We start from the raw sequence: 27,056 nt of genomic DNA on the forward strand, positions 1-27,056 counted from the left end.
TCTAAGCTCCCTGCTCCCCCAGAAGGACGTGATTGAGGGGTCCTGGTTGTACCCACAAGCTCTGTTTTTGGACTGTGTTCCTGTTGTCCAATAAACCTTCTGTTTTACTGGCTGGCTGAGAGTCTCGGTGGATCCCAGGAAGAGGGGTGCAGGCCCTGGACTCCCCCACACTCCGTGACACCCCGGCTCCAGCCTCCGCTCCCGGCAGCCGGGCCTCGCCCTGCCCGTGTGGCCGGGCCAGCCCCCCAGGGGCGGGCGCTGTCCCCGGCTCGCTCGTGTCCCCGGGGCACCGGCTGCTCCGCCCGCAGCACCCAGCCGCCCGCGGGCCATGGCCGCCGCCTTCGCCCCCAAGCTCGGCCGCAGCCTGGCGAGCCCCGACCCGCACCACGGCCCCGGGTAAGGCGGGGGCTGCGGGGAGGATCTGCCCCGCCCGCGCTGCGCCCTGCGGAGGGGGGGGGCGCTGGCGGGCGGTGTCGGGGGGGGGGCTGCAGGGAGCCGGGACCCGGCGCACTCCCGGGGGGGGGGGGGGTTGCATGGGGGGGTATCCCGGGGGGGGGCTGCAGGGAGCCGGGACCCGGCGCACACACGGGGGGGGACATTGCATGGGGGGGTGTCCCGGGGGGGGGCTGCAGGGTGCCGGGACCCGGCGCACTCCCGGGGGGGAGGACATTGCATGGGGGGGTATCCCGGGGGGGGCTGCAGGGAGCCGGGACCCGGCGCACACACGGGGGGGGGGACATTGCATGGGGGGGTATCCCGGGGGGGGGTGCTGCAGGGAGCCGGGCCCCGGCGCACACACGGGGGGGAGGACATTGCATGGGGGGGGTATCCCGGGGGGGGCTGCAGGGAGCCGGGACCCGGCGCACTCCCGGGGGGGAGGACATTGCATGGGGGGGGTATCCCGGGGGGGGCTGCAGGGAGCCGGGACCCGGCGCGCCCTGCGATTGGTGCCTGCCCGGCTCAGCCCCGGCGCTGTGTGCGGGGGTTGCCATGACAACAGGACGCCGAGCCCAGCTGGCCGGAGCGGGAGCGAGAAGCCTCGAGCAGCAGGAGGGGGAGGGGCGAGCAAGGGGGGGAGGGAAGGGGCAGGAGCGGGAGGGGAGGGGGGAGCAGAGGAGAGTGGGGGGAGCGGGGGGCAGGGGGGCAGAGTGGGTGGGAAGGGACAGGAGGGGGAGCAGAGCAGAGCAGAGTGGGGGGGAGGGTGGGGGGAGCAGAGTGGGGGGGAAGAGGCATAAGGGGGAGTGGAGCAGAGTGGGGGGAGCGGGGGGCAGGGGGGCAGAGTGGGTGGGAAGGGACAGGAGGGGGAGCAGAGCAGAGTGGGGGGAAGAGGCATAAGGGGGAGTGGAGCAGAGTGGGCGGTGCAGGGGGGGTTGCAGCTTTCCCCCCACGGCTCCCGCCTCCCTCCCAGGAAAGGATCGCTGTCCCAGGCAATCTCTCCCCAGGCAGCTGGGCCCCTGGCACACAGACCCCCCTGGCACGGAGGCACTGGGCAGGCTGCGCCCGGCCCTACCCAAACTGCGAGGGCCGCTGGCGCCTTGAGATGGGGGAGAGCCCAACACCCTGTCTGCCCCCAGGTCCAGGCCCAGCCCCGTGACAGAAGGCAAGGGAGAGCCCCCCGTGCCCGCTGTGCCCAGCACCTCGGTCCAGCTCCCCTTTGCTCTGTCTCATGGGCATCCCCGGCCCTGAGCTGTCACGGCTGCCTCCTGCACAGCCGTAGGTGCCCCAAGCCCACCGTGGGCCGGGCTGACGGCTGCTGGGAGCCATCTGAGCTTGCAGACCCCGCTCCTGGAGCTGCATCTCCCCCGCGGGACAGGGCAGCAGCCCCAGGGCGAGTCTGGGGTCGGCTGCCCTGGGGATTTGTTCAGCGGCTCCAGGATGTTGGGGGCGGCGGTTCGCTCTGGGCCCTGCCTCAGCCCTGCGGCCTGTGCCCTTTGCAGCTCCGCCGGGTACTGCCCTCCGAACGAGAGCTGCGGGCAGCTGACCTCACCGCTCCTGACCAGCCCCGAGGTGGCCGGCTCCAGCCAGCTGATGCTGCAGCCCGCCCCTTGGCCCTGCCATGGTGCCCAGCCCGTGCAGCAGGCAGGGGAGCTGCTGGAGACGAGGCCGGCCTGCTGGGGGGCAGGAGCTCAGCCGCTGGGATGCTGCGTGATCCCAGGCTACACAGGTGGGAGACGGGGCAGCTGCCCCCCACGCTCGCTGGGCTCCATGGCCGGCTGTAGGTGGGTGGGGGCCTGGGAGCCATGCTGGCCACTGCTCCCGCCTTTCCTAGGGACTCCATCCATGCCACAAGCTGCCCCCCCTGCCCCCGCCCAGGAGACCATGCTGGGCACCAGAGATCCTCCCTCAATCGCAACCGGGCCTCCTCTTGGGGACTCAGTGTGGCACATGACCCAGCGGGCTCTGTCCAAGGGCCTCTGCTCACACCTGGTGCCCCTCCCCGTCCAGGGCCAGGGGAGGGGTCATGCGGGATCAGCTCAGGCCGGCCTGCTAGCCTGAGTGGGGGTCAGGGGCACGCCGTTGGCATGGGGAGCCGCCAGCAGCCCCCTCTGGTGCGTCTCTCCCTGTGCCCCGGGCTGGGCTCAGCCGACAGGAGGCGCCGCTCAGCAGAGGGGCCAGTCCTCTGTACCACGTTGCCTGCAGGATGCCCCCACCTGCCGCGCTGCCATGGTGGCACCACTAGTGGGGCAAAGCCGCCCCCTGGCAGTGCCCCACTGGCAGCATTAGCCAGGCACCCTAGGCGTTTCCCCTGGTTATTGTGAAAAGAAAGGGGGGACCTGCCGTTTCCCCCCGAAGGCCCGGATTGCACTCAGAGAATTGCTTCATAGCCACCGACACCCCGAAAATCTCCCGTACCCCCTGGGGATCCCCCCCTCCGGAGCGCCCGCTTGGTGGATTCCAGCTCTGTCTTTCAGAGTAACAGCCGTGTTAGTCTGTATTCGCAAAAAGAACTGGAGGACTTGTGGCACCTTAGAGACTAACCGATTTATTTGAGCATGAGCTTTCGTGAGCTACATCATCCGATGCAGTGAGCTGTAGCTCACGAAAGCTCATGCTCAAATAAATTGGTTAGTCTCTAAGGTGCCACAAGGACTCCTTTTCTTTTAGCTCTGTCTTTGTGCCTCTCCCTCGGGTTGGTCTCAGTGCCCAGCATGACACAGCTGGGCTCTGCAAGGCTGGGCCCGGGGAACGCCCCTCCAGCTGGCATCACCCCCTTACCCCCTGCCTCGGCCCTCAGGACTCCCCCACCCCTGAGCCCTCCAGCTCTCCCCTGCCCTATTTCCCCTGCCCTCCCACACGCAGCAGGGCTCTGGGGCTACTAACCTGCCTCTCATCTCGCCTGCATCTCCGGGCACTGGGGCCGCCCTGCTCCCAGGATTCATTCCCAGGGCCCAGAATCTCTTCGCCAAGACCTACTTCGAGATCTGCAAGGAGGCCAGGAGTGACTTTGCCCGGCAGCAGCTGAGAGCCGCAGGCCAGGAGCAGGAGCTGCAGAAGGCAGGGCGGCTGCTCCAGGGCACCAAGGGCAAAGTGAGTCACCAGAGCGACTTGGCATCTTGCTGCTGCCCCCCTGGAGCCTGCCCCTGCTGCCTTCCCCCAGGGGCCACAGCACGTCACCCGCCACACCAGGAACTGCCCCCTGCCCCCAGGGCACCCACGGCCCGTCACCCGCCACACCAGGAACTGCCCCCTGCCCCCGGGGCACCCACAGCCCGTCACCCGCCACACCAGGAACTGCCCCCTGCCCCCGGGGCACCCACGGCCCGTCACCCGCCACACCAGGAACTGCCCCCTGCCCCCGGGGCACCCACGGCCCGTCACCCGCCACACCAGGAACTGCCCCCTGCCCCCAGGGGCCACAGCACTTCTCCTGCCACGCCGGCAGCATGCTGGGGGGGGTGTGCCCTGCCTGCTCCAGTGTCCCCAGGGTCTGAGAATGCAGGTGTGTGGGGCACTGAGCAAGGAGCAGCCTGGGCAGGGAGCTTGGCCACCATCAATCCTGCGGCCCCAGCTGGGCGCCTCGCGAGGCCACACGGGCTAGCGGAGCTCGGCGCTCTGGGGGCGAGGCCCTCTGGCTCACGGGGCAGCTTTGGGGATGTTACTGATCAGCTCTGTCCCCTTCCCCCCAGCAACAGAGACACCCCTTCCCCACCGACAGACACGCTGGGCTGCTCTGCTGGGAGCGACTGTCGGCACGCACAGCCCCGGACAGGCCCACCCCGCTGCACCTACCCCATGGACCCTCTGCACCTACCCCACGCACAGCCCCGGACAGCCCCACTCCCCCTGCATCTACCCCATGGACCCTCTGCACCTACCCCATGCACAGCCCCGGACAGACCCACTCCCTCTGCACCTACCCCACGCACAGCCCCAGACAGACCCACTCCCCCTGCACCTACCCCATGGACCCTCTGCACCTACCCCACGCACAGCCCCGGACAGGCCCACTCCCCCTGCATCTACCCCACGCACAGCCCCAGACAGACCCACTCCCCCTGCACCTACCCCATGGACCCTCTGCACCTACCCCACGCACAGCCCCAGACAGACCCACTCCCCCTGCACCTACCCCATGGACCCTCTGCACCTACCCCACGCACAGCCCCAGACAGCCCCACTCCCCCTGCACCTACCCCACGCACAGCCCCAGACAGACCCACTCCCCCTGCACCTACCCCATGGACCCTCTGCACCTACCCCATGCACAGCCCCAGACAGGCCCACTCCCCCGCACCCCCCTGCACCTACCCCATGGACCCTCTGCACCTACCCCATGCACAGCCCCAGACAGGCCCACTCCCCCTGCACCTACCCCATGGACCCTCTGCACCTACCCCATGCACAGCCCCGGACAGGCCCACTCCCCCGCACCCCCCTGCACCTACCCCATGGACCCTCTGCACCTACCCCACACAGGCCCACCACCCCTGCACCTACCCCATGGACCCTCTGCACCTACCCCACACAGGCCCACCACCCCTGCACCTACCCCACGCACAGCCCAGGAGAGTCCCACGCCCCTGCACCCCCCCCCCCTGCACCTACCCCTTGGACCCTCTGCACCTCTCCCATGTACAGCCCCGGACAGGGCAATAGGGCCAGCCCTGCCTGGGGAGAGCGCCCCCTACTGACCCCCCCCATGCTGCTCCCTGCAGCACCTGGGGTTTCCTTGGACATCTGCCTGCCAAGAGCAGCCCTGCTTAGCCTGCGGGCTCTGCTGCGCTCAGCCCGATGGGTTTGGCTTATTTAGCTTCTCCTGTTCTTACACCAGTGTCTGCTCCAGCCTGGGGTGGCACAGGGAGCTCTCTGGCCAGTTCCTCTAACAGCGAGAGCATTGCCACGTGACGTGTGCCCGGCCCACCCAGCTTAGGCAGCGCTCCCTGACCCGTCCCCCACGGGGACCCCTGTGTGATGACCCCCATTCTGCACCCCCAGCTCCTCACCGCCAAGTACAGGACTCCAGGCCCGGCAGCAGCCCCGTACGGATTGCCCTTTGCCTTCCAACCACAGGGCTCCCCCTACTCCATGGAGGACAACAACCCCCACAAGTGCTTCATCTCGGGTGAGCCTGCAGGGCTGGGGCCGGGCATGTGGGCTGGGATTCGGGGAGCAGAAGGGAGGGAGTGTGTTGGGGGGGGGTCCTGGGAGCCCTGAGGAGCCCCCCTTTTCATCCTTTAATCCAGAGTCCTCCAAGGACCAACCATCCTACCAGCCAAGGACCTGCCTCTGCGACGCCAGTCACACCCAGGGTCTGGCAGAGAGCTCTGGGGCCCCCATAGTGCTGGGGGGCTGGAGGGGGTGACTTGGTGCCCCGAGTTGGGGTGCTGGTGTGGTGGGAACGTACTGTCCCTGCAGGGGCCCTGGCACAACCCACACGGTCTGCCCCCCAGCTGCTTCGTTGGCTGCTGGGTCTGGAAGAGCCAGTCCACTGTGGGGAGGCTGTGGTGGGGCTGGGCTCGTTTCCAGGCATCAGGGCTCAGGTTATCCTCCTGTGACCTGGGCAGGCTTCACCGGCTTTGTGCCCCGCGCCCGCTTCCTGATCGGGGCAGGCTACCCGCTGACCACCCACCGTGCCCTGGTGGAGTTTGGCCAGAACAGAGGGAGCAGGCCTGAGGCCGGGAAAGGCAGCACGGTCCTTCCTCCGCTGCTGAAGTCGTACCCCATGGACATGGGGCTGCTGCCCCACTATGCAGGCTACGTCCCAGGTGAGCGGTGCGGCCCCGGGAAAGGACCCAGGGCAGCCGGCTAGGAAGGGACAAAGTAGCCAGCACGATGGGCATTCCCTGCAGAAAAGTGGGCACCCGTGGCTGGCTCCTGCAATGCCAATGGAAGGAAAGACCAGGAAGGACTCACAGCAGATCCCACAAACCCCCTTAATTTGGACCCCCAAACTCTCCACGGCTCCATCCCGGCCCACAGCCCCATCCCATCTCACTGTACTGCCAGACAAGCCCAGCATCGGCACCTGCAGCCCAGTGTGCGGGAAAGACCATCACTGGTGGACGGTCGCTGCAGATCAACCCCCCGCGCGCCCCACTCAGCACCGGCTCACGGGGTCCATGGGGTAGGTGATTAATACAGCCTTGGTCATAGCCCTCAGCTACGATGCAGCGAGCCCTAGACACCACCACGTGGGGACAGTGGGCCGGGATACTGGTCAGAGTTAAGGGGCTTTGGGGACCTGATTGAATTTCCAGACGTTGACATTTGCCGGTTAACGCTGCCCATGGCTCTGCCTCTGCAGGGCTGACCGTTTGCCTTGCCAGAGTCATGGTGGGCTCCTAACACAGCATCCCTGGCACACGGAGAGAGCTGCCATCAGCCTGATCTGGAGCTTACTGTGCGAGCAGTTAAACCCAGGGGGCAGCCTCCCAGCTGGCAGGTCCTGCACCCCTCCCGCAGGGCTTCTCCGTTGCTGCTGAGTCCAAGAGAGCGGCGGTTGCAGGCAGTGGTTCATACAGCCCATGGGGGGGGCAGCGCCAGGCTGGGGCAGGGGCTTTATACAGACTAAAGGCCCCAAGTGACGGGGTGCCCAGTCCTGCCCATGGGCGATGGCTCCCCTGCCGGGTAGGTGTTTTGTGCTGTCCAGCGCACGTTGGGCCTTCCGTAGCTGCAGCCCCAGGGACCGGGCCGCAACTGCCCCAGGTGGGCTCCTCTCACAGGCTCCTTCTCATTGCCCGCAGGCTACAAGTTCCAGTTTGGCCACACCTACGGCCAGCTTACCCACAACGCCCTGGGGCTGAGCACCCTGGAGAAGCAGATGGCCGACTAGCAGCGGGGCTGGGCCGGTTCCTTCCCGGAGCTGTTTGGAGCCTGCCCCGCCGTGTACAGGAGCAATAAAGAGAAGGAGCCACAAACTCTATTGCCCTTCCATGTTGCCCGGCTGCGCTGCAAACCGTCGGCAGGGACGTGCCGGGTGGGGTGTTTAAATCAGTGCTCCTGCCCCGCAGCCCTGGCTGAATCTTTCCCACCCAACACGGGCAGCCTCCCTGCCAGGGAGTGCCACCAGCCCCGGGGTGTGATGCTGCACGGCCCACGGGCTGGTGCCAAGGCGGGGGCACTGCCAACAGAGCACGAGGGCTAGCATTGCCCCGAGCCGAGGGCAGCTCTGCCCCTCCGGGCTGCAGGGCCAAGCCCGACTGGGCCCAAAGCCAGCCCACTGGCCCGAGGCCCGGAGCAGTGCTCTGGGGCAGGGGGCGACACCAGGGGGCAGGTGCTGGGGAGAGCTGGGTCAGCACCTTTTTTATTAATATGCCTCATAAATAAAGAAATAAATAAAGTCGGCCCCGCCCCTCCGGGAATGGCCACAGCACACAGGGCGCAGCGGCCGCGAGCGATGTACAAGCAGGTGGGAACCTGGCGAGACGCGGGCCCCTGGCCCCGGGGCAGCCAGCCCGGGCATCACGCTGCCCAGACACCAGCACCATCCTGGCAACAAATACCGGCACGGCCTCACACTAATACTGCCTGGCACTGCCCACGTGCCCGCCCTGGCAATGGGGTGAGCACGGCAGGACAAGGGTTAACTGACAGTGGCGCCTCCTGCTAGGGGCCCAGGCCCTGCTCTCCCGCCCCCAAGGCGCAGGCAGGGCCCTGCCTGACTCATACAGCCTGCCCCTTGCGGAGACAAGAGCCCGTAGCCAGGCCCTGGCCATGCTGGGAGTGCCCCCAACCACCCCTGCTGCGGGCACTGCCCCCCCCCACCTGCTGGGAATGGCCTTGTGCCACTGCCCCTCCCCAGGCAGTGCCCCATGGCTGGAGCAGCAGATGGGGGGTGGGGGGGGCATGCACCCCGCAGCGCTGTGTCTGAACGGGGCTGGAACTAACCCGCTGGGGGCTCACCCCCCCCAACACTGAATGGCCTTGGCCTAGACGCAGGCGGCCCCGTGGCGCGGCCGTGCCAGGCCGCTGGCTGGGACCCGGGGCTGGCGCCGCCCTGGCGACGGGCTGGGTACAATGCATGCTGCGGTACTCGCACAGTCCGCGCCCGGGGCCGCCCTCGAGCCAGGCTCCGCAGCTGAGCTGCCGTGTGTCCCCCCTGGGCCCCGCCACACAATACAGCCCCCCTGTATGGCCCTGAGCATGTCACATGGGCCACAGCTGTGCGCTGATCGGGCCCCGGCCGAGAGCCCCTGCTCCCGAGCAAAAGGGGCCTGAGCTCGGCAATGCCGCCTGGCGCCACAAGGGGGCGGCCTGCAGAGCAGCTGGTTCTGGGCCAGCTGGTTCTGACGGAGCCGGAGCAGTGCATGCTGGGGGCTGTAGTCTCCTGCGGCCAGCCTCTGCCCAGTCCGGGAGCCGGGAGCCCGCACGCCCCCAGCCCATCAGGGTCCTTGGCTGGGCAGCCCCTGCTGCAGAGCGACGCCGCCTGGAGTCCTGCTACATAGGGGGCCAGGGCATGCGGGGCTGGAGACGAGCGGGGTGACGGGCGAGTCCCTGGGGGGGCTGCATGCATGGTGGTGCCTGGCGCGGGGTCCCCCGGGGCGCAGCAGCCGTGGCAGGTGCCTGGGGCGGGCGAGGCGCCCCCAGGGTCACGGGATGTCCGGCAGGGCGGGCACGGTACGGACTAGCGAGAAGCGGCGTCTGTCCCCCCTGTGGTCCTGGGCGCGGCGTCCCGGCCCCGTCAGTAGTCCTCGTCCGCCGGGTGGGTGACGTACATGATGGGCACCAGCCCGCTCTGCGAGCCCAGCCCACACTGCAGCCAGTCGCTGTCCACCTTGGCCAGCACGCGCAGGACGGCCCCTTTGGTGAAGCTCAGCTGGCCCGCCTCGGTGGCAATGTGATGGCAAAGCGCTTTCACCTCGCTGTGGGGAGAGCAGAGGGGAGGCGCGTGACGCATGGGAGGGCTGGCGCTGCTCGCAGGACGGGCACCCTCTGCTCTGCCCCTTGGGGAGTGGGCACCGTGCCGGCCGGGGGGGGGCAAACGAGACACCCCCCCAGGCCGGGGCACCTGCACCCAGAACCCTCCTCCCCTGCCAGCCCCCCCATCACAGTCCTTCCCATCACCCCCTCTGCAATGATTCCCAGCCTGGCTGCCCCGGAGCAGTGCTGGGGTGGGGTTCGGGGGCTGGGGCCGGGTGTGTGTCTCTCAGCCGCGGGACACAGGGCACTGGGGTGGGATTTGGGGGCTGGGGCAGGGGGTGTCTCTCAGCCGCGGGACAGGGGGCACTGGGGCGGGGTTCGGGGGCTGGGGCAGGGGGTGTCTCTCAGCTGCAGGGCAGGGGGCTGCCAGGGTGCTGGGGTGGGGTTTGGGGCCGGCTGTGTATCTCTCAGCTGTGGGGCAGGGGGTGCGGTTCGGGGGCTGGGGCAGGGGGTGTCTCTCAGCCGCGGGACAGGGGGCACTGGGGTGGAGTTCGGGGGCTGGGGCTGGGGGTGTCTCTCAGCCGCGGGACAGGGGGCACTGGGGTGGGGTTCGGGGGCTGGGGCCGGGGGTGTCTCTCAGCTGCAGGGCAGGGGGCTGCCAGGGTGCTGGGGTGGGGTTTGGGGCCGGCTGTGTATCTCTCAGCTGTGGGGCAGGGGGTGCGGTTCGGGGGCTGGGGCACGGGGTGTCTCTCAGCTGCAGGGCAGGGGGCTGCCAGGGTGCTGGGGTGGGGTTTGGGGCCGGCTGTGTATCTCTCAGCTGTGGGGCAGGGGGTGCGGTTCGGGGGCTGGGGCAGGGGGTGTCTCTCAGCTGCAGGGCAGGGGGCTGCCAGGGTGGGGTTTGGGGGGTGGGGCAGGGTGTGTCTCTCAGCCGCGGGACAGGGGGCACTGGGGTGGGGTTCGGGGGCTGGGGCAGGGGGTGTCTCTCAGCTGCAGGGCAGGGGGCTGCCAGGGTGGGGTTTGGGGGTGTCTCTCACCGAGTGGAGAGCATACAAAGTGCAGCCCAGCCCCGCAGGGGAGTTTGGGGTGCAGCGAGGCCTGCGGCTCATCTCATGGGGCATGGACAGCTGCCAGCTCCATGGTCGCGCAGCGGGGAGAGGGTCCTGCCCAGTGGGCACTGGACTAAGCTCCCCTATTCCCTGGAGCTGGGGGTGAGGAAGGGGTGTCCCCCCAGAGGAAGGTGGTGCTAGGCCGTGTTGCATGGAAGGGGCCCAACCGATCCCTTGTCAGCTTGAGCTCCGCACCCGCCCCGGGGTTCTGCCCCCGCCACTCACCAGGGGATTTGGGGGGGCAGCCCCCCAGCTAGCTGCTGTTCAGGGGGCTCGTTGGGCAGCTCCGCCTGTGGTCGCTCGGGCTCAGGAGCCGCCTCTCTCCACATTCCTGCCCCCACCGTCTGGGCCATGAGCTGGAACACGGACCGGTCCAGGGTCAGCCAGCCAGAGGGTAACCTGAAAGGAAGGGAGCGGAGTCAGGCGGGGACATGTCCCAGGGCCCCGGGGCTAGGAGAAGCTGGACCTGGCGGGCGGCTCGGCCCTGCCGGGGAGGGGACAGGTTCTATTCCTAGCCTGACAGACCCCGATGGGCCCTGCTCCCACAGAGGGATCACGTCTCCCCCAAAATGCAGCCACCTCTGGGGAAGGCAGATGCCCTGGGTGCACCCCAGCTCAGACAGCGCCCTCGCCTGAGCCATTCTGCCCCAGACCGCGCTAGCTCAGCTCCTCCTGCTACCTCGGGGGGTGACGGGCTGGGGTGAACCGTCTCCTGTGGGGCGGCCCCTGGCCTGTGCCCGAGACTCTGGGCGGTGAGTGGGCCCAGCACTCACGTCCCTACCTGTTGGGCTGCCTGGCCTCCTTCTGCACTTTCCTAGCCCCGAACAGGTGTCCCCACTTGGTGGGCTGGCTGCCGTCGGGGGGCCCAGGGCTGCTCTCCGCCACGGGGGGCGCGACCACCCCCTGTCTGTGGGGAGCCCCATTTTCCTTCTCCTTGCTGCGCTTCAGCTCTGCTAGCACCGAGTCCGGGGGGCTCCCCATCCAGGAGGGCCAGCTCCGCTCGCTGGCCTCGCCTGGCTTCTCCCCGGGCTCTGCCGCAGCTTTGGGCTTCTCCTCCACAGCCCCCTCGGCGACAGGGCAGGCCTCCGCCCCCTCCACCACGCCCTCGCGGGGAGGGGGCGCCTTCCCGCCCTCGGCCAGCCTGGGCACAGCTCCTGGCGCCTTCTGCTTCTTCTTCTCGGGGCGGATGAACTTGGAGCCCTCGGCCGAGCCCTCGATGTAAACCTGGGAGCTCTGCATGAGCTGGTACCACCAGCCGGCCTGCTTGTCCTTTCTCCCCTCCCAGGCGCTCTCCTTCGCCTTCCTCTGCTCCTCCTCCCTGGCGCCGTCCCCGCAGGAGGCGCCCACCCCCTTGACCCGCTCACACGCCGCTCCCTCCTGGCCCTGGCCTGCAGACAGCCGCTCTTCCCCGGCGCTCCCCGGGCCCTGCTCCGGGGCGGCGCTCCAGCCGGCCGGCTCCTCGGCGCTGCCCCGGGAGCGCATCAGCTGCAGGGTGGAGTGCACGGAGAGCAGCAGGTCCTGCTTGACCCGCAGCAGCTCCTTCCGCTGCTGCTGCTCCCTGCCCATCTGCCGCAGGTGGTGCTCGAAGAGCAGGTCCAGGCTGAAGGGCAGCAGGGACAGAGGCTGGAGCAAGAGCAGCAGTTCCTCCAACAGGGCCTGGCACACGCCGTGCGACAGGCACAGGAAGCCCACCGGCTGGTAATGCACCAGGATGATGTCTGCAGGGCAGAGGGAAAGCGGTGAGAGCCCAGCGCACCCGCCACGACGCCCAGTTACCCCACGTCCCCAGGGACGCCCTTCCCAGGGGGCAGGGCCGGGAGGTGCCACCCGGGGCAGGGGGCCAGGCGCAGGGAGCTGTGCGCAGCCCAGCAGCACTGAGCAAACCTCCTGTGGCTCTGGGGAGCCCCAACAGACTCCCGCGGCTCACTCGCACGGTCCCAACCCAGCAGCCAAGTACCATTGTACCGGCCGTGCTGTGTCTCCAGCTCTGCCCCACGGAGAGCACAGATCAGCACCCCCGGGAGTCTCTCGCCAGCCCCCGGCGAGCGAGCGCCCCCACCAGGAGGGCCCATCACACTGGGCCCGGGCCCGTCTCCGGCGCAGCCCCGAGTCTGGCATGAAAATCGCCCGCTGGAAAGAGGCACCGCTGTGACCTGTTAGCTGCAGGCTGGAGGGGCCAGAGGGGAGCGAGAGCCCTCCTCACCCAGCACTTGCATGTGCCCCTCACCGCCCATGCCAGGCCCCTCCCGCGAGGGGCTCAGTGCTCTGCAAACAGGAATGAATCCAGCCCCGCGGGGCCGTCACCCTCCCAGCTCACGAGGGGCACAGAGGCTCGGCACTTGGCCACGGGGATGCAACCCCATGCCCTCCCCTGACTCCTCTGCCTTGGCCGCAGAGCCAGCCCTTCCCTGGGCACTGGCAGAGCTGGGACACGGCCCCCTTCTCCACTCACCACCGTCTGACATCCGAGGGACCGCAAGGGCCACGCTCGCCGCCAAGGGGCCCCACCCGCCCCTCCGTGCTCAGGGTGCCACGGTTCCCCACTGCCGCGTGCCCTCCAGAGGTGAGCCCTGCCTGCCTGCTGGGCACTGAGAATGCAGGGCCTGCCCCACGGGGCCCCTCCACCCAGCACGGGGCGGGAGACCCAGGGCTGCAGCACAGCTGAGGTAGGCCCGGCAAGGGGGCACCTGGGATGCTCTGCAAACCAGGGGCCAGCACAAAGGGGCCTCTCGTTTGGGGGATCTCCAATCCCCGGGGCGCTGCTGAAATCCCCCAAGCGAGTGGCAGCCCACCGCCCAGAGGAACATTAACGGGCATCATTTAGAATCTCACAGGCGCTTCCGGCCACCCCCGTCTCCGTTAGAAAGCCTTCTGGGGAGGGGAGAAGTGTGTCCGGCTGCATTTCGGGGGTGGGCTGCAGTTGGGGGCAGGCTGCAATTTCTTCAGCCCTGGCAGGTGGCAGAAGCATGGGGCTCTGGGCACCGATCCCCCTGGCCCAGGGGAGGGCATATGCTGGGCGGTCTGTGCTCTGCCCAGCCCCTCGCTCTGCCTGGCCCCCTCGCTCTGTCCCTGCGCTCTGCCCGGCCTCCCCAGGCACTTACCTTCATGGTTATACAGGTGATTGAACCAGAACTCCAGAGACCGGACACTGCAGAAAAGGAAACACAAGCAATGAAGGTGAGAACTCGTGACGCCCGTTTAGCCCAGTTCCTTCCAGATGTTCTGTAGGAAGAAGCACAGCTGGAGGGGGGCATCTTCATAGCTGAGCCTGGTGGGGAGCAGTTCAGGGGTGCAGAACGCAATGCAGGGCCAGGGGCTAATTCCCCAGCAGCAAGTTCTGCCTGCAGACATGTCGGTGGGGGGGCCCCAGCATCAAAGAGGCCGCTTGGTTTAGGACAGGTGAGCGGCTGCTGTGACAAGCATGTCTCTCACAAGCCCAGCAGGTGTTCCTGGCCCAGCCTGCTTTGCTGAGAAGGGGCCAAGCCACTACATTGCTGAGGGTCTTGTCCCAGGGGTCCTGGGCATTCTGGGTGCAGAGCCGCACCAGAGCCAGGATGTGCCAAGATGGAGAGCCCCGTTTGCCTGTGATCTGCCAGCCCTTGAGGAGCTGCAGGAGCACAGCGGGCAGCTGGATTGAGCTGTCTGGGCCATGGCTTCCCCTCCCATTTCCGGCGCTTGCCTAGTTCCCTTTTGGCGAGTCCCTGGCGCGTGGGGCGGCCGTTCCCCAAGTGCTCCGGGTAGCCGGGACAGCGCACAGTGACTGTGGCAGCACAGAGGCGCATCGCATGGGGGCCCGCTTACTTGAGAAGGCCGAAGATGAATGCGTTGAACCTCATGCTGTGGCTGGTCAGCTCGGCGAACTGGCTGATCCTGCTGTGGAGGCCGTGCAGCACCTTGGTGGAGGGGCCTGTGGGACACGGGGACAAGCTGGGGGTTAGTCCCGGAGCAGGGTCAGGATCAGACCAGGTGAGCAGGTCCCCTCACACCCCTGTGGCATGCACAGACCAATAGGCCTCACTCATTCCCCTTCACAAAGGGCAGGGTGCACCCCAAAGCGCCTTGGCCATGTGAAATTCACCATCTGTGACATTATTGACGGGAACTGGGACCATATAGATCATTGTTGCAACCAAGGTCCTGTCGTGGCACCAAATCTTGTATAAAGGGGGTCAAATGAGGTGTCTAAGACACGGTTATGGTTTGCTGGTTATGCTCATGCTGGCTGTATGTGTGTGTCATTTTTGTAGTTGAAGATATAAGTATTGGCTCTAGACTGTCTGTATTTCAAACTTGTGCTGTGCTTCTGGGGGACACCCCAGACACGTTGGTGTCAGCTCTGCCTAGCCTGCTGGACGGCCCATTAAGGACCATCAGCTACACGCCTGACCCGTTGAGAGAAGGCAGACACGCCTGGGGACTCAGCAAGGCATGCAGGGACCTGCCTACGGACAGAACTCTGAGGTGTTTCCAGGCCATGTGATGAACAGCTTGTCTTTGGGACATGGCAGGAGAATACCAAAAGCTGCTGCAGCTCCTCCATCTTGTCTTCAGTCCTGCTTCTTGCCTCTGGAGGGACTTTGTTTGCTACACAGAAACTTTGAACCAAGGACTGATGACCCATCCCAGCTGTGGATGTTCTCCAGAGACTTGATTTGAACCTGCCGTTTATTCCATCCCTGCTACAAGCCTGAACCAAGAACTTGGCCATCACTGTCTGTCACTGATTCCATTTAACCCATTCTAGCTCTCATCTCTATTTTTTCCTTTTATGAATAAACCTTTAGATTTTAGATTCTAAGGGACTGGCAACAGTGTGATTTGTGGGTAAGATCTGATTTGTATAGTGACCTGGGTCTGGGGCTTGGTCCTTTGGGATCGAGGGAACCTTTTTTCTTTTGCTGGGGTGTTGGTTTTCATAACCATTTGTCCCCATAACGAGTGGCGCTGGTGGAGATACTGGGAAACTGGGGTGTCTACGGGAATTGTTTGTGTGACTTGTGGTTAGCCAGTGGGGTAAAACCAAAGTCCTCTCTGTCTGGCTGGTTCGGTTTGCCTTGGTGTGCATAGAAACCCCAGCCTGGGGCTGTAACTGCCCTGCTCGAAGCAATTTGTCCTGAATTGATATTCTCAGAAGTGTCCCACCAAAGCCAGCATCGTTACACCAGGCCAACAGCCTGCCCCAGGGGGTGGCTGCCATCAGCCCAGGCCCCTGCCTGGCGGGGTGCAGAGCTGGAGGGTTCTTGGCCCAGGAGCGAGTAACTGCCGCATTGGAGCAAACCTCAGCCCAGGGCTGAGCCGAACGGTACCTAGCTGGGTGGACGCCTCCACCACGCTCCAGGGGGTGTTCTTCCGCTGGCCGATGATCACGTCCAGGACGTAGGCCTTGAGCCCGTCGCTCAGGATGTCCCGGATGGCCGGGCACAGGTATTTCAGGATGAGGTGCCCCACGTTGGGGCTCACCGAGCTGTTCCCGAGCTTGGCCTGGCAGCAAGCACATGGGAGGGAGAGGGTTAGTCACTATGCGGCTGAGTGCTCTGCCTCCTGCTGCGGGGAGTTCCAGGGGTGAGGGATGGAGGCTGTACAGGCAGGCTGGCCTGCCTGGGTCACTGCAGGGAGCTGAGTGAAGCAAACAGCTCTGAGATGTGCAGTGCTTAGCCCCAGCAGCTCCCCACAGCGAGTGGGCCATGCCCAGTCAGGCTGCCTCCCTCGCAGCCCCTCGGGCCAAGGAAGGGCTGTTCCTCAAGCAAAGGCCAGTGCTGTCTCTACTACACCCTGCTGGGTACGGGCGACCCCTCTCTGGCATCAGCCTCCAACTACTCTGTGTAGTTGGCCCCACAGGTGTATTCCCAAGGCCCCAAACACCTCCCCGCCTCGCTGTTCCTGGGGCACTGGAAAACCAGCCCAGCCCCTGGTCCTGGGAGAAACACCTGCTGCTGATGCTGCACCCAGGCGCTGGAAGAGGCCAACTTCCGCGAGCGTCTCTAAGGCACCTGTTCCCGCGGTGCCTAGGTGCCGGTCAGGCAAATCGTGGGTGTGTCTCAGGCCCAGAGCAGGAGTGCTCCCTGCTGCCTACTCGCTGAGGCGTTGCCCTTACTCACTCTCCCAGGCACCGGAGCTGCCAGCCCTTCCAGGAGGGGCGTCCATCTGGCGGCTGGGAGAGGCTCCGAGTCCGCACACCCACCCTGAGCTCTCCGGGGGCCTGTTTGCTGCTAGTTACGCCCCATGCTCCCATGCAGCTGGCATACCCCATGCCAGCCCTGAGCCAAGCTCTCCCCCTCCCGGGCCCTGAGCCCGCATTTCCTGTCGCGTTGCTCTGCCCATGGCCCCCGGGCTGGCGCCAGGGCACAGGGCACGGGGGATGAACGGAGTCAGAGCAGCCCGTGTCACACCACCAAGCCCTGTTGGCAGCCGGGGCCTCGCACTGTGACGGCACTGCTCCCCTGCGGGTGCAGCGTGGCCATGGGGCCTGGCAGACGGGGACCCAAGGGGCCTGGCCACGAGGGAGTTTCTTGTTCCTCTTCTGGGAGCAGGAAACGCCGTGTAAATGGCAAACACCGAAGTGTCAGGTGACCCGGGCGCTCCCAGCTCGCAAGGGCTCAGGGAGGCTGAAGTCAGCCCCGCGGTCCGGCTCTCAGTCCTGGGGATGGCTCTAAACGGGCAGGCCAGGCTGGGGCACTGCACAGAGCCCAGCGCTGGCGGGGCAGCTGTCATGGCGTGAGGGGGAGTCAGGGCCCTGCACCCCCACTTCCTGCGATTCACCGTGACTCTCAGCCAGCCAGTAGAACAGAAGGTTTATTGGAGACGACAGGAACACAGTTCAAACCAGAGCTTGCAGGCATAAACAGGATCCCTTAGTCAGGCCCTTCTGGGGGGCAGGGAGATTAGACCCCAGCCTTGGGGCTCCCTCCTCTTCTCCAGCCAGCTCCCCAAAACTGGAAACCCCTCCAGCCATCTCCCCCAGCCTCCCCACAGCTCCTCCTCAAGCCTTTGTCCAGCTTCCCGGGCAGAAGGTGTCACTTCACCCCAACCCTTCTCCTGGCTCAGGTTACAGGCTCAGGTATCTTCCCTCAAGGGAAGTCTCCCATCCCCAATGAAACTCCCCTGCCACATCCCCAGGTCAAATCCGCCCCCCTCCCTGCTGCGTCACATCTCTCCCCCCTTCCAGACTGAACTGAGCGGCGTCACTCTGACCAGTGACCTGGGGAAGTTCGGGGCCCCCTCTCCGGACAGCGCATCCGCTATCAGGTTGGCACTTCCCTTCACATGGACCACGTCCATGTCGTAATCCTGCAGGAGCAGGCTCCATCTCAGGAGTTTGGCGTTGGCTCCTTTCATCTGGTGCAGCCAGGTCAGGGGAGAGTGGTCGGTGTAGACGGTGAAGTGTCGCCCGAAGAGATGGGGCTCTAGTTTCTTGAGGGCCCACACCATGGCCAGGCACTCCTTCTCGATGGCCGCGTAGTGTTGCTCCCGGGGTAGCAACTTCTTGCTCAGGTACACGATGGGGTGTCTCTCCCCCTTTTCATCCTCCTGCATTAACACTGCCCCCAGTCCTGTGTCGGAGGCGTCGATGAACACCACAAAGGGCTTGTCAAAGTCTGGGTTTGCCAGAACTGGGCCACTGACCAGAGCCTCCTTCAGCGCCCGGAAAGCCTCCTGGCACTGCTCGGTCCAGACCACCTTGTCTGGCTTCCCCTTCTTGCATAGCTCAGTGACGGGGGTGGCTATGGCGCTAAAGTGGGTACTCGTGTGTCCAGTACTTCCAGTCCTTCAACTGATAGACTCATTAGATCATTCACAGGATCAGGCAGGAGGCGACTTCTTTCCAAACACAAAATTCTATTCAATGAGGCAAAAGAACGCTCAGCTGTAGCTGTTCTGACTGAGAGTAGCAAGAGAGGAATTCCGACTTCTTTCAGCCCAGGAAACAGAGCACAAAGATCAGGTTGAGCCACGAGCGATGATAAAAAAGAAGTTGAAGTCAAATCTTCATTCATTCGTCATGTGATATTCCACTTGTGACGAAGTGGGACTGTTCTTAATGTTTCCTCTGAATAGTGTGGGGGTGCCTCAGTTTCCCCTAGGCAGTTCTTAAGTATCTAGGTGGTGGGATAAGGGTATATTATCGTTGCAGAGCCATGGAGGGCAGGTGTGTGCAGGGGTCTGGAGACAGAGAATGGCTGACACCTTATTTCCTGGCAACTGATGGCCTGGGCCCTTCCCTCTGCAAGGTGAGAGCTAAAGGGGTTGGAGAACAAAGGAATCAGGTGACCTCCTGGTCCGGGAAAGGAACAAAGCCCAGAGGAGGAGGGGCTGGAGGGAGTTTCAGTTTGGGGCTGGCTGGAGTCCTGGAGTGAAGTGCAGACATGGTTGTCTGGCTCACTGCCCCCCAAAATGGACCCGGCTGAGGGGGTCCTGTTTTCTGCACCTGCAAGCTCTGTGTTAGACCGTGTTCCTGTCGTCTAATAAACCTTCTGTTTTACTGGCTGGCTGAGAGTCACGTCTGACTGCGAAGTTGGGGGGCAGGACCCTCTGGCTTCCCCAGGACCCCGCCTGGGCGGACTCGCTGTGGGAAGCGCATGGAGGGGCAGAGGATGCTGAATGCTCCGAGGTCAGACCCAGGAAGGGGGAAGCTGTGTGAGCTGTGTGTCCTGCAGACAGGCTGCTCACAGAAAGGAGACTTCCCCAGAGTCCTGACTGGCTTCATAGGGAGCAGTTCCAGAGCATCGCCCAGGGACTCCGTGACACCACTCTGTTTTCAAATTCTCTGTTCTCTCCTGAGCACACCGCAGCTCCATTGCTCCTCGTGCCTCACTCCACTCAACTGTGGGTGTTTTATAGGACAGGGATCTGTAAAAGCTACGTAGAGGTTGAGTAGAATCTAGAAGTCGCTGTTGTAGATTTTTAAGAAACAAGTCTGTTTATACTTTTTCAGTTGTCTTAAACACTTCTTGTCCTTTTCACTTAAGGATTCAATAGTCAACTTCTGGACTGAAGTCTTTCTTTCTTCCAGTACGTTTTCAATGGATAGCTCTCGGAATGATCCAAATGTAGCTTCTGTTGCTGGACAAAGATCTACTACTGTTGTAGCAGATGCCTGGATGGCATTGTTTAATGACCCAAGTGGTTTCCACAGTAGACTTACGAGAGAGAGAGAATGGCAAAAGTCTTCTCTGAACATAGTAGCAAAAGTAATCCACCAGCCTCACTACTTAGATCCATCCCATCTTGGTAGATACTTTCCAAAGCCAGTATTAATGGCTGGAGTAATTTTAAGACAAGAGCCAAGGATCGCTCATGAGAAAGCCAGAGGGTTTTCCCAGGTTGGACTAATATGAACTTCAGTCCCAGTGTATCTTCTATATTTTCCAAGATACTCAGTCTTTTTGGACTCTTGCTGAAAAAAGAATATAAGGAAGACATCAAATTTATAGCTTTGTAAATGCCTTTTGAAGATTCTGCAGCTCGTCCTAGCGCTAGTTGGAGTAGATGGCCTCTGCAGTGTGTATAGGAGAGGCTAGGGTTACACTTTTCTCTGAGCAAAGCTTGTGCTTCCCATGTCTTCCATGTCTTCCAGAGAAGTTTGCAGCTCCATCAAATGCACAAGCAGCCATCTGTTTGGGGTCCAATTGACACGCATTTAACTCTTCTAAGATGTGGGTTGTCACAGATGCAGCCAATCTGTCTTCTATAACTTGAACTTAGATTCATAGATATTAAGGTTAGAAGGGACCATTATGATCACCTAGTCCGACCCCCCGCACAACGCAGGCCACAGAATCTCACCCACCCACTCCTGCGATAAACCTCTCACCTATGTCTGAGCTACTGAAGTCCTCAAATCATGGTTTAAAGACTTCAAGGTGCAGATAATCCTCCAGTAAGTGACATGGCCCATGCTACACAGGAAGGTGAAAACCCCCCAGGGCCTCTGCCAATCTGCCCTGGAGGGAAATTCCTTCCCGACTCCAAATATGGCCATCAACTGAACCCTGAGCATGTGGGAAAGATTCACCAGCCAGATACCCAGGAAAGAATTCTCTGTAGTAACTCAGATCCCACCCCATCTAACATCCCATCACAGGCCATTGGGCATATTTACCATGAATAGTTAAAGATCAATTAATTGCCAAAATCATGTTTTTCCATCATACCATCTCCTCCATAAACTTATTGAGTTTAATCTTGAACCCAGATAGGTCTTTTGCCCCCAATGCTTCCCTTGGAAGACTATTCCAGAACTTCACTCCTCTGATGGTTAGAAACCTTCGTCTAATTTCAAGTCTAAACTTTCCGATGGCCAGTTTATATCCATTTGTTCTTGTGTCCACATTGGTACTGAGCTTAAATAATTCCTCTCCCTCTCCGGTATCTATCCCTCTGGTATATTTATAGAGAGCAATCCTATCTCCCCTCAACCTTCTTTTGGTTAGGCTAAACAAGCCAAGCTCTTTGAGTCTCCCTTCATAGGACAGGTTTTCCATTCCTTGGATCATCCTAGTAGCCCTTCTCTGTACCTGTTCCAGTTTGAATTCATCTTTCTTAAACATGGGAGACCAGAACGGCACACAGTATTCCAGGGGAGGTCTCCCCAGTGCCTTGTACACAGGTACTAACGCCTCCTGATCTCTACTGGAAATACCTCGCCTGATGCATCCTCAGACCGCATTAGCTTTTTTCACGGCCATGTCACATTGGCGGCTCATAGTCATTCTGTGATAAACCAATACTCCAAGGTCCTTCTCCTTCTCTGTTACTTCCAAGTGATGCGTCCCCAGTTTATAACAGAAATTCTTGTTATTAATCCCTAAATGCATGACTTTACACTTCTCACTATTAAATTTCATCCTATTATTATTACTCCAGTTTACAAGGTCATCCAGATCTTCCTGTAGGATATCCCGGTCCTTCTCTGTATTGGCAATACCTCCCAGCTTTGTATCATCTGCAAACTTTATTAGCACACTCCCACGTTTTGTGCCAAGGTCAGTAATAAAAAGATTAAATAAGACTGGTCCCAAAACCGATCCCTGAGGAACTCCACTGGTAACCTCCCTCCAGCCTGACAGTTCACCTTTCAGTGTAACCCGCTGTAGTCTCCCTATTAACCAATTCCTTATCCACCTTTCAATTTTCATATTGATCCCCATCTTTTCCAAATTAACTAATAATTCCCCATGTGGCACCGTATCAAACGCCTTTCTGAAATCTAGGTAAGTTAGATCCACTGCGTTTCCTTTGTCTAAAAAATCTGTTACTTTCTCAAAGAAGGAGATCAGGTTGGTTTGACATGATCTACCTTTTGTAAAGCCATGTTGTATTTTGTTCCATTTACCATTGACCTCAATGTCCTTAACTACTTTCTTCTTCAAAATTTTTTCCAAGACCTTGCATACTACAGATGTCAAACTAACAGGCCTGTAGTTACCCGGATCACTTTTTTTCCCTTTCTTAAAAATAGGAACTATGTTAGCAACTCTCCAGTCATACGGTACAACCCCTGAGTTTACAGATTCATTAAAAATTCTTGCTAATGGGCTTGGAATTTCATGTGCCAGTTCCTTTAATATTCTTGGGTGAAGATGATCTGGGCCCGCCGATTTAGTCCCATTAAACTGTTTGAATTTGGCTTCTACCTCAGATATGGTAGTATCTACCTCCATCTCCTCATTCCCATTTGTCATGCTACCATTATCCCTAAGATCCTCATTAGTCTTATTAAAGACTGAAGCAAAGTATTTGTTTAGATATTGGGCCATGCCTAGATTATCCTTAACCTCCACTCCATCCTCAGTGTTTAGCGGTCCCACTTCTTCTTTCTTTTTCTTCTTATTTATATGGCTACAGAACCTTTTACTATTGGCTTTAATTCCCTTTGCAAGGTCCAACTCTACATGGCTTTTAGCCTTTCTCACTTTATCCCTACATGTTCTGACGTCAATAAGGTAGCTTTCCTTGCTGATCCCTCCCATCTTCCACTCCTTGTAGGCTTTCTGCTTTTTCTTAATCACCTCTCTGAGATGCTTGCACATCCAGCTTGGTCTACAACTCCTGCCTATGAATTTAGAAATGCATCTACTGGCCTACCACTGACATCAAGATAACGTACACAATAACTTAATTCTTGATGCCCATTTGCATCGGTGCATTCATCAGCCATGTATGCAAATTTTTCGAATGTGGTGAGAGAGTTTTTCACTTTTTCAACTGTTGAGTCTTTCACTTCGTTGCACTGCATGCATCTAGCCAGTCAGCTGAGTTTCCTGCAGAAAGGCAGTGAGCATTTGCTGGTCTTGTTCGGAACCAGTGTCCAACTCCAGGATGAACAAGTGACCATGCACTTAACATTGGCCTCCGGTTTGTAGCGTGTGGTATCTCTTGCTTAAATGGAAAGTAGGATGCCACAGCCATGTTTGTTCACATGAACTGTGTTGCGTCTCCAGCATTCTTAACAGCCTCATTAAGTACTTCTAAAATTGGCTTTGAAAGTGGGCTTATGAGGCTTTCTGCATGTTGATGCACTCCAGAGGCCCTGTGTTTTGCTGCCTTTTCACGTAGTTTGTCAGCATTGGCTTTGCTGATCAGTCTCAGTGATTTCAGCTGAGCTCTCAGGGTGGGGAACCTCACTGCTAGTGCAGGCTGGGCTGTCTCTTCCACAGAAACGCTGTCCCACAGCCGGTCTAAGCACTTAGACCTGATTTCAGCTGTAGGGATCACTTAACAGAACAAAAGACTCTCTAGGGAGCCTAATCAGCTCTGTCTTTAAACAGTGGAGGGGGCAGGTCAAACAGCACTTGTGACTCAGATAGACCATCAAGCAAAACACCTGTCCCCACCCTCTCTCTTGATGCCCTCAATCAGCAGAGGCTATGTGCCCTTTACTCCTACAATAAGAACAACAACATTTCATTCTGCCCCACCCCCTCCCCACACACACATTCAAGTGATTTGTAACCCAACAAATAAGATAGCCAAAATCTATCACTTGGGCAAGGCAGCTCTGTTTGCTGGATACCTCGGTAGATGAGGCGTGACTGTAAACACAATCTGATCCTGAAGCCTTTCCCCCCAGCTCATCACTACCTGCCAGGGAGAGCTCATTTAGGCTTTGCTTACAAATCATCATTTGAAATGATAAGGTTGGCCAACATCACCGAAATGAATGCACTGACATGGTCATAAAAACAACAGCTGTACAAGGAAGCTAGTCTGTGTTCATACTTTTCAAATCTATGATACTTTTTCAGATACGTGTATTTTATCATACACTGTACATGCTTTTACAGTGTGTATTAATGTTTCAATTTCAATTCAAAATTTCCAAACAGTCACTAAATTGGCAACTCTGCATGTAACTAGTTCACAAAATTGGGGGGGTTGGGGAAATTCAGGGGGGGTGTCGGGAAATCACTGGGGCAAACCCACGGTCGGATGGTGCCATTATCTCCCCAGAGGACACGACAAAGCCAGGACAGCCACAGCCCAAGCAGGGAACGGTCTGGAAATGCAGCTAGGGCCCCAAACAGCCTTGACTCTGCCCCCCATTGATGCCTGCACTCCCTGTGATTGATCACCACCGGGCCCAAGAGCAACTGGGGACCTAGATTACAGTCAAAACATTTCTAAAGCCGCTGGCTTTTTCTCTTCCTGCTGCTGGTGTCATCACAGGGTAGGCAAGGCTGCCGGGGACATCATTCTGCATGCCCAGCCTCGGCTCTGCTTCTGACTGCGGCCTGGCCTCTGACCCCACTGGGCTTGCAGGGCCTGGGGCGGTACCTTGGCTTTGCATGGCCCTGGCTGGAAGGCACCGGGCAGGTGCAGAACGGCTCTGTCCTGTCACGGAAGGGAACGCAGGGAGCTGCGGCCTGCAAAGACCGGGCGAGACTCGGAAAGGCCAATAGCAGGGGCAGCCCGCGGGGTCATGGTGGGGACCAGGCAAGTGGCTGTGATCAGCACAGTCACTCCATTCCCTGCTCCACCGCCTCCGCCAGTACCCGGGGCCAGGGCGGTGGCAGCGGGCGAGGTTACTGCAGGGCAGGAGGGGCCAGCTGCAGGCCCAGGGCCAGCAGAGGACACAGCAGGTTACAGAGCCAGGGCAGGCGCAGTTCCAAGCTCCGGCACCCGGCACGGGGAGGCCAGTCACGGCCTCGAAAGCTGCAATGTCACAAGACGGAGCCGAGGGCTCTGGTTTCACCGCTCATGCTGCAGCTCCCCGGGGTGGGGGTCGGGGGGTGGGGAGGGCCTGGGGGAGGGGCGCCGAGGACGGTTCAACAAATTGCTCATTTTGTACCATTGTGGAAATATTACAATCCCCAAGGGTGTGAGCCCCGGGGCCAACAGCAGCACTGCCCCGCCCACACCTACACCTGGGACACCCCGCCCTACGGCATGGCCTGACAGCACCACTGGGAGGAGGTGGGGAGGGCCAGGAAAGGCAGCCCCGTGCAGGTCAGTGGGGCAGGGCGGGCACTGCTTTACCTTCACCCCCGGATCCCGGCTTGATCCGAAGTGAGCCACAATCAGATCCACGGCCGTGTTGATGGCCTTCACCAGCCCTAGAGGACAGAGACGGCGTCAGAGAGGGGCTGGCGGGGGAGCCGGGCGCTGTTTCAGGTGAAAGCGCGTCCCCGAGAACTCCAGCTGCCGTCCCGTGTCTCGCTAGGAGCAGAATCAGCGCCCCTCAGCCCCGTGCCCTGCGAGGTGCCGGAACTACCCCGTGGCTGTGGGTCCGTTAGCGCTGGCGAGCAGGGAACAGGTCTTGGGCTGGCCCCATCGGGACCCTAGCTAGGGTGGCCTTTGCGTAGATAGTGGGGCAGAGGTAGGGGGCTGGGCTCAGGGCCCGGAGGCAGGTTCAAAGCAGGCTGCGCTGCCCCTCCCGGTGCTGCGCTTTCCATCCCCTGCTGGGGAGGCAGGACCCTACCTTTCTTCTGCAGCAGGTCGATGGAGATGGACTCCGTGTTGCCGTCCGGGGAGAGGCAGAACTCAGCCGGCGGCTTCTCCGCCAGCGAGAAGTACTCCGGGAAGAAGTCGGCGTAGCCCAGCTGGAGCTGTTTCACAGGCTGACCTGCAAGGCCTGGAGACAGGAAGCGCAATCAGACAGACACCCGCATGCTAAGGCAGCCCCAGGCCTGGCTGGGAATGCGCCGACTGGCTCCAAAGGTAACTGGCAGCAGCAGGAGCCTGCCAGCCAGCCAGGCCTGGCCCAGGGACAGTGCGGCATGGCTATTGGCTTGGCACTCGCCCCGTCGGGCCCCCAGTCAGACAGTGACTTGATGGGCCTCCTGTCCTGTGTCTGTCACCCCCTCGGCTCACACAGCACACAAACACACTGCAGCAACCACAGCCCCGGGGGATGCTGAACCTGGCCCCTCTGCTCACAGACTGGGGGGTGTCAAGGGCCCCAGGCCAGACTTCCAGGGCCACCCTGCAACCTAGCCCCTGGCCTGGAGGATATGTGAGCTCGCTGCCCGACAGAGCCACACGGAGAACAGTGTCCCCACTGGGCCACGCAGCTGCTCCGTACCGCGGCTAGTGGCACATGCCACTCTCACCCCCTCGAGTCTCCAAGGGGAAAATGATGCCAGGGCTCGTTAGTGTATTACCCCTCTGCCCTTTCCTGGCGGTAGTGTGGGTATGTTTGTCAAGCAGGCCGGGGGACGGTCCCTAGAGCCTGGAGCCCCAAGGAAGCTCTGCCCCGGCCCAGACAGCGCCCCGGGGACGCTGAGCAGGGGAGTCGTTCTGCTTTGACCAGACACTCCTGGGCACAGGGCAGTCTGCCTGTCCCTTCCCCCTTGAAGGGTGTTTGGGGGGGGGCGGTTGGCACGGGGCAGCGGTGACTGAGGCACACCCTGCAGCGTGGGGCAGCCCAAGCACCAGCCGCACTTTCCCAGCGGTGCCCCGGGAAGCTAGAGCTCCCTGCAGCCAGTGCACCCCGGGATCTGAGCAGACGGACAGTGGGACGCAGGGCCCATCGGCTCCAAGGGCTGTGGGAAAATGGAGGTGGCTGCCACAGGCTCCTCTTTGGCCCAGGAGCTCCTGGCCGGTTCTGATGGGGCACAGAGGGCGCCTGCCCTAGGACCAGCTCTGCCTGCCGAGAGCTGGGGGACATGTGCTCAGAGCCGCTCCCTGCCTGCTGTGCAGAGTGGGGTGGCTGGCTGGGCCTGTCAGGGGGATAAGCTCACGCCTCCCGTTCCCCATACGGTGACCGGTGTGTTCCTCACGCCCCTGGGACAGGCAGCGTGTCCAGGGCCAGCAGCCCTGCGGGGACGGGGGCCCATCTAACCTGGCCTGGCCCTGTGGGGCAGAAGCTGGGGGAGCGTGACCCATGTTGCCCCCCACCAGCGAGGTAGAGGCGCACCATTCAGCCTGCCGTGAACGTGGCCGGTGTTGAGGGAACCAGGGAACTCAAAGATGGGGTTCCTCCGGGCGAGCTGGGGCTCCTGCTGCCTCCTGTCCAGGCTGCCTGCTAACCCAGCCACCCCCGAGCCGCGGTCCAGGCCCAGGGGGTTCCTCCGCCTGTACTCCCGCCACTTCAGCGCTTGAGGGGAGAGGTGGTTTGCTAGCGGTGGAGGGTGACGGGGACCAGTGTGGGGTGGGGGGCAGAGAGACAGGGAAAGGGACAGAGACAGAGACACAGCACATTAGTTACAGTCC

General features: G+C 61.7%; 2 protein-coding genes across 4 annotated transcripts in view; one reads left to right on the plus strand and one right to left on the minus strand.

Moving 5' to 3' along the window:
• The first annotated feature begins 270 nt into the window (after positions 1-270).
• Positions 271-7,350, plus strand: CIMIP2B (ciliary microtubule inner protein 2B). The gene is made up of 6 exons (XM_073343292.1): positions 271-396; positions 1,938-2,164; positions 3,374-3,528; positions 5,437-5,563; positions 6,006-6,206; positions 7,185-7,350. Exons 1-6 carry the CDS (start codon positions 329-331, stop codon positions 7,271-7,273), a joined length of 867 nt encoding a protein of 288 aa, XP_073199393.1. The 5' UTR covers positions 271-328; the 3' UTR covers positions 7,274-7,350.
• Positions 7,351-7,724: 374 nt separating this feature from the next.
• RUSC2 (RUN and SH3 domain containing 2) overlaps positions 7,725-27,056 on the minus strand; it is a 75,572-nt gene continuing 56,240 nt past the window's right edge. For 2 of the 3 annotated variants that reach the window (XM_073343289.1, XM_073343288.1), the window contains exons 4-12: positions 26,761-26,961; positions 25,324-25,476; positions 24,882-24,958; positions 15,713-15,887; positions 14,208-14,313; positions 13,508-13,554; positions 11,188-12,124; positions 10,632-10,805; positions 7,725-9,302 (exon numbers count right to left, since the gene is read on the minus strand). In XM_073343289.1, the coding sequence (XP_073199390.1) occupies positions 9,122-9,302; positions 10,632-10,805; positions 11,188-12,124; positions 13,508-13,554; positions 14,208-14,313; positions 15,713-15,887; positions 24,882-24,958; positions 25,324-25,476; positions 26,761-26,961 (2,051 nt within the window). In that variant the 3' untranslated portion in view covers positions 7,725-9,121. The remainder of the gene's footprint in view (positions 9,303-10,631; positions 10,806-11,187; positions 12,125-13,507; positions 13,555-14,207; positions 14,314-15,712; positions 15,888-24,881; positions 24,959-25,323; positions 25,477-26,760; positions 26,962-27,056) is intronic. The other variant, XM_073343290.1, reaches the window with a different exon arrangement.

Source organism: Lepidochelys kempii, chromosome 5 (genome assembly GCF_965140265.1).
Source record: "Lepidochelys kempii isolate rLepKem1 chromosome 5, rLepKem1.hap2, whole genome shotgun sequence".
NCBI lineage: Eukaryota > Metazoa > Chordata > Testudines > Cheloniidae > Lepidochelys > Lepidochelys kempii.